Below are 6,462 nucleotides of genomic sequence, written 5' to 3'. Positions count from 1 at the left end.
TCCATGTCAAAGCTGTTTCTAGTGTGTTATGACTCAGACTGTCTTCCTTCACTAAAACAAAGGCATTAAGTAGGTGGACAGTGACACCTGTTGTCCAGTCACTAAAATGACAAAACACACACATCAAATACCATTAACAGAAGAAATTCCCATCCAATGTAGTCTTTAGTGCTGAATGAACCAAGTGGCTCCATGTTGACACAGCACACACCTCTACAGGACCACCACGGCACTCCAGATTTGTTCTGTTGCTCCAAGTCGAGTTTGATTTTTGTATTTAATTCCATATTCACTTACTGTATCCATTTCAATATAAATCTTAATAATACATGGACAGACACATAGCAAAACATAAACATGTGACACACTTATGATATATTTGCTAAATGATGATGCAAAAAATGATATATAACCCAAAACAGTTTATTTTAATAAACTACTTCAAATGGAGAAACAGAAGTTACACATTTTGTTTGTAGGTCCTGGGTTTTTTCTGAGGACTGCTAGATGGGAAGGCTCTTAAGGCAGTGATAATTAGCAGAAAAGGGCAGAAAATAAAAGCATTATAACCTTTTTATCTGTTATACCAGAATTTTAAACCCTGTTTTCTTAATTTCACTGTCTCTCTTGTCTCTGATCTCTGCCTCTGGAGGGCAGCCTGAATCAGGAGCGTCGAGGACCTTTTACTCGAAACTACCCCGGCTGCTCTTCAACAATTACAAGACACAGAGAAAAAACAATATTTCATGTTAATATTTGTGTTGCTTAGGATCAATGATTGAACAACTTGTCAGATTCACATGAGGTCACATGCAAAGAGAGTGAGATTTGTACAAAATACCTCAGTCTTTCATTTCATTGAATTCTCATTTAGGGGCAAACTCAAGATGTTCCAGACTTTTCCCAGCGACACTGCTGTCAGAGGGCTTCACACACAGTACCTCTACAGGGACACCAAGTGCCCTTTGCTTTGCTTCAAAGGTCAGCAGCAAATCCTTGCGAGCCTGTCAGATACAAAGTTGTTTCATGTATTAGTTGTGAAGGTTACTGTACAAATAAATTATAAAAACAGATTGAAAATCATCATTTGTTCAGGAAATAAATGAATTACTGACCTTGGAAATCTGAGCTTTTTTACATTGTAAGTTCTTGATTGTATTGTTACTGGATTCAAGGTTTTGCTACAAACAATAAAACAAGTTTCTTTAGTATCATACAAACAGTAGGACAATGTGCATTAAACATACAGTGTAACTTACAAAAGGGGGATATACAACAATACCTCAACTTTGTTTGTGACCCCACCGAGGGAAGTTTGGTCCACGTTAGATGCAGAAAGCACCAAACTCAGCTGAGCCTGTGTCTTCTCCAGATGGTCTGTCAGAGTGTCTAGCTGCCTTTCCAGCAGCTCGCTCTTCACACTCGCTTTCTGCTGCATCTTCTGAATATTCTGAGAGAATCTCTCATACAGCTGGTCCCTTTCCAGCTGAAGCTGCGTTACACGTACAAAGGAGCACATGTGCATGCGTAGAAGCAGAGGCAAGAACGTTGACACCCACACATAAATACACAAACTTACACAAATCATATGGCTCACGTCCAGGGTGCGTATGAATCAAGATAACATTCCACTTTACCTTGCTGAATTTCTGTTCCAGTGCCTCGTGTTCCCATTTCAAATCATTTAGCTGCTTCTTCTTGACCTTTTCACTGGTGTCCTGTCAAAAACAGTGTCACAGCTTAAACATCATGCCTTTGTTTAGCATGCTACAAGTCAGTTATTGAGACACATGCTGCACAAGGTAGCACTTAAGGCATATACATATAGTAGCAGCTCCAGATAGTGGTGTGCAATTTGCAACAGTGGACCCAGCTTAAAAAAAATCCACATTGACACCAACTCTTGTCATTCCTTTGTAGCTCAATTTCTTCTCTTTTTCAGCAGTTTCCTCCATAGCTTTAGAGAGAAGCTTAGCGAGACGTTTGTTATTCTGCAAGGCAGGGGCCAGGTTCTTTTTCTTCTCCTCCTGTTTCATCGTCATGTCGTCTATTTGTTTCTAAGAAAGGCCAATAAAACATGATTGGATGAAAACAAATGCTGCAACAATTTGTCATACACAAGTCACATTTCTACATTTTATATATATATATATTTTTTATCAGATACCAAAATCATCTTGGAAGGTGTGATGGGCTTTCCCCCCATTTGATAGACTAAATAATTTATAAATGAATTGTGAAAAATAATCAGTGGACTCAACAATAATGTAAACAATCATTAGTGGCATGCAAAACATCTCAAATATATTTGGAGTCAATTTGAAAAGGATGCTGACTGGGTCCACTTATACCTTGACTGAATCATTCACCATCTCCATATCCTCCTGCATTTCCTTTACAAGTACATCAGCGTCGCTGAGAGCTTTGCTGTGGTCTTCTTGAAGAGCGGCAATGTAGCTGTTCCAGTGATCCTCTCTCTCACTGAACTTGTTTTTCCTCATGTTCTCAAGCTCTTGTATCAGCAACTCCATCTTTTTGTCATACTTGGCTTTAATTTCTATACAAATAACAACAGAGTTATGGCTCCCATTTTAGATCTGGATAGCACAGGATGATGAATTCAACTTAAAATGTGATGAGTTATTTACCTGTGAGCTGCTTCTCCCAGGTGTCTCGCGTTTTAGACATTTCTTCATCATGTTTCTGTTGAGACAAACAAACTGGTGTTTGCAGAATTGATGCTAACTTGATGAAGATACATCAGTTTAAAGAGAAACATTAAATCCACAGATCTTTAATTTTAGTGAAAAAAATTATTAGGCGTGAACTACAAACCAGTTCAAGCTCCTTGACAAGGTCTTCAATGTCGAGCCCCTGCAAGTCTACCATGATGGCCTTCATTTCCTTATGAAGTTCAGTCTCCAATTGTTCTTGCTTTTTCTGCACAAGCTCAGTGGAGACCAAACCATCTGCTTTCAGCTCAGCGATTGTGTTCTCCTTTTCACACAGGAGGTGCTTCATCTTCTGCTTATAGACCTATGCGGAAAAATTAATCAACTGCCAATATCAAATTAATTCAGCCATTAGATCTGTCTCTGGATAATCTATCAATGCCAGCAAATGTGCCAAAAGTCTGGTGAGCATTCCTATGGTTATGGGTAAGAGTGCAGGCTTATACTTACTGAGAAAACTGAGTTTGACTTTAGAAGGGCAACTTAACACATTAATATAATCATGACACCAATTTTTTTAAGCAATCTGTGATTGACAACAAAATAGTATGTAAAGACCCCTCCATTGTGAATCAAATTCTAAACCTTGTTAACGTGTAAAAATATTAATGTTAATGTAAAAAATGTTTTTTATATTATGCAAGACATGTATTGAGCAACATAACCAGTCAACACCATTGCTGAGCATTTCTGCTTTTGAACAGTTTACCAATGACAGTCTAAAAACACAGATTCAGAGAGCCAGGGTTTCATCTGTCACACACCTAAGGAGGCATTCCATCTTATTAACATCATGTTGCAGGGGAGCTAGTTGTACTCAGAAGAAGTCAGGTGTACAGATGTAAATAAATATATGTATTTTGCATTCTGAGTTTCTCTACTTGTAAAAACTGCAGGTACATTCCAGCTGCTGTGGAATGAAGATGGGGCTAGAATTTGTGGTCATTTGCATATCAGTAGAACATTGCATACATGATGTGGCAAAGTTGTAGAGTTACATCCAAGCTGCTTTAAAGCCACGTAGGAATTTTTTCAGGGGTAAAATTTCCAAATATGTCATTGTGAGGAACAGAGATGAGTTTTCAGCAGTTTAATTAATGCCAGGAGAGGGACTTAAAGTAGTGTCTAGGATGCTGATAAGAACAAAATGGTGGAATTTATTGCTTGGTTGAATTGCATTATTTACCCTTTGAACTGACTTCTGGTTGGTCTAGAAGTTCAATAATATGCTGAAAGTTACCTATTTCATGTGATAGATATGATTGATGACAATATAAGCACTTATTTTCAGGAATGCTATCGCATGATTTTTCCCAAGTTTTGAGGATTTATTAAATTGAGAGGACAACATTTACAGACCAATATAGAAATGACTGACACACCATAGATTGAGGGATACTGAGGGTGGCAAAGGATACACTAATTGTGTTCTCATTCAGTCAAAAGAGGTTAAATGTCTTACTTGTATCTGAAGGGCCTTTATACGGGGTGTTCACATTGGAAAGTCAAGCCTGTGAGTTTAGGTATAGCATACATGTGTATTAAACTTACCCTGATATCTACAAGGTGGCGGCGCTCATCCTCCTCTATGTCCTTATCTAAATTTTTCTGTTCAGCCTTCACCTCCTCTAGTTGTCTGTTTGTGACATCCCAAAAGGTGTGGATCTTGTCCCTCTCCAGCTGAAAGTAGTTTCTCTCCTCCCTCTCTCGATCCAGCTCCTCTCGAAGGCGCACAATGTGCTCTTCCAGCTGAAATCAAAATGTTTGTTCAGTGTGGGAATATCTGAAGCAGGCGATGTATATGTCATCTGCGGCTCTGGGGAAAAAAAATATCCAGCCATCACTGCACACTTTCAAACACACGTAACTGTTGAGCTCTGACCTGCTCCTTGGACATCTCCTCCTTGGTAAGGCCGTCTATCAGTGTGGGCGTCCTTGCCTTTTCTGGATTTTTACTTGAGCTTTTTCTTTTAGGCGGCTGGACAAAGGTCAACATAATAGAAATATGGTTAAAATTGCTTCCCACTGGCCACCTGGATTGTTTCTTTAACCCGGACCAGATACTTTGCCACAAATGGGCAAAGTATCTGGTCCGAGTCTGTGCCTCTCGTGAATGTAATGATAATAAATGACAATATCACGCAAATATGGCATTCACACACCGAGGCAGAGCAGCTGCTAAGTAGCTAACAGCTAACGTTAGCTATGTAACGTTAGTGTAGATAGCTCAGTGTGAGGCCACACATAAGTTGTGATGAATTAATTTAAATAACATTTGACTCACCATTGCAAATAATGCGCAAATAACACGCAGTCAAAGGCGGTGTTTTTTTAATCGATGTGGCAAGCTAGTAGAATATTAGCTGGCACTATGACTCAGAGAAGTTATTCCACTTTTATCTCAACGCCGCTGGCTCAAACATTTGTTGCCATAGCAACACCCGCACGCTGCCAAATCTGAGGCGTAACGAAGACATGGCCCGCCCTTCTCGGCCTCTGATTCGTTTATATTTATAAACGGGGAATGTCATTGGTCAGGGTGACGGTAAGAACGTCAGAGTAAGCCAATCAAATACAGAGTAGGGCGGGTCATACCTACGCCATCCCAGGAAACCGGTGACAGATCAGGGAAAAAAACAGCGTACATTTGAACTGCTCTATCAGCTTTACTTTTCAAGCTCTCCTTTTTAGTATTTATCAGCAGTATATAAACATTTAATACTCACTCAACTTTTGATGCACATTACATTTTTTGTTTGTTTTGGTTTACATTTTGGCAAAGGTGGGGGTTTTTTTATTCTTATTCTTTTCATGAACTTTGGGTCATGACCGAAAGAATAAGATCCCGGATACAAGCGGCTGAAATGAGTTTCCTCCGCAGGGTGGCGGGGCGCTCCCTTAGAGATAGAGTGAGGAGCTCTGTCACCCGGGAGGAGCTCAGAGTAGAGCCGCTGCTCCTCCACATCGAGAGGAGCCAGTTGAGGTGGCTCGGGCATCTGTTTCGGATGCCCCCGGGACGCCTTCCACGGGAGGTGTTCCTGGCATGTCCCACTGGGAGGAGACCCCGGGGAAGACCCAGGACACGCTGGAGCGACTATGTCGCCCAGCTGGCCTGGGAACGCCTTGGGATCCTCCCAGAAGAGCTGGAGGAAGTGTCCGGGGTGAGGGAAGTCTGGGTGTCCCTGCTCAGACAGCTGCCCCCGCGACCCGGTAACGGATAAAGCGGTAGAAGATGGATGGATGGATGAATTTCAACCTCCGGTGAAAAAAACAAAACGCTGCTGTATGAACAGATTACACTGCCTCTTTCAGGATGGCAATGTCAGTTCACCACTGTGGTGAAAACTGAAATAAGACAGATTTCCATGAAATCTTGTGCAGGTGTTCCTGTCCCCTTCAGAATGAGTTCTATTAACGACTTTTCATCTAGTGCAACCATCAGGTCAAAATTTAATTTCTCCAATACATTAGTTTATGAGCAAAGGCTTGCATAACTTCTGACATTTCCATCAGCCGCAGTTGTGGTATTTTGTGCTAATTAGATTGCATGTTAGCATTAAGCTTAAAGTACAAAGTATGTAATAAGTGAAAGTAGTCTCAGAGCTGCTGGCATGACTGTAGATTCATAGTCTTTGACTTGCAAGTACTTAAGTTTTATACATCATTATATATATATATATATATATATATATATATATATATATATATATATATATATATATATATATAT

At 40.2% G+C, this 6,462-nt stretch overlaps 1 protein-coding gene across 2 annotated transcripts; it reads right to left on the bottom strand.

The window, feature by feature from the left end:
* Positions 1 to 258: 258 nt before the first annotated feature.
* On the bottom strand, positions 259 to 5,179 carry gas8 (growth arrest-specific 8). Of its 2 annotated transcripts, none has more exons than XM_037096650.1 (12): positions 5,017 to 5,179; positions 4,615 to 4,710; positions 4,284 to 4,481; positions 2,836 to 3,036; positions 2,649 to 2,703; positions 2,352 to 2,557; positions 1,902 to 2,057; positions 1,638 to 1,718; positions 1,283 to 1,492; positions 1,116 to 1,181; positions 842 to 1,004; positions 259 to 707 (listed from the first exon to the last, which is right to left on the bottom strand). In XM_037096650.1, exons 1-11 carry the CDS (start codon positions 5,017 to 5,019, stop codon positions 867 to 869), a joined length of 1,410 nt encoding a protein of 469 aa, XP_036952545.1. In that variant the 5' UTR covers positions 5,020 to 5,179; the 3' UTR covers positions 259 to 707; positions 842 to 866. The 2 variants fall into 2 exon arrangements, with proteins under 2 accessions (XP_036952545.1, XP_036952547.1); XM_037096652.1 differs by having other exon boundaries at positions 259 to 702.
* Positions 5,180 to 6,462: the final 1,283 nt, after the last annotated feature.

The sequence above is a fragment of the Acanthopagrus latus genome, chromosome 4 (genome assembly GCF_904848185.1).
Source record: "Acanthopagrus latus isolate v.2019 chromosome 4, fAcaLat1.1, whole genome shotgun sequence".
Taxonomy (NCBI): domain Eukaryota; kingdom Metazoa; phylum Chordata; class Actinopteri; order Spariformes; family Sparidae; genus Acanthopagrus; species Acanthopagrus latus.
Note: the sequence above shows the minus strand (reverse complement) of the source record. Positions and strands in the feature narration are given on the sequence as shown.

Coding starts and splice junctions, on each gene's coding strand:
- gas8 (XM_037096650.1), bottom strand. Junction 2,058..2,351: donor TGGTGAATGATTCAGTCAAG/GTATAAGTGGAC, acceptor GGCCTTTCTTAG/AAACAAATAGACGACATGAC. Junction 1,005..1,115: donor AAAAAGCTCAGATTTCCAAG/GTCAGTAATTCA, acceptor TGTATCTGACAG/GCTCGCAAGGATTTGCTGCT.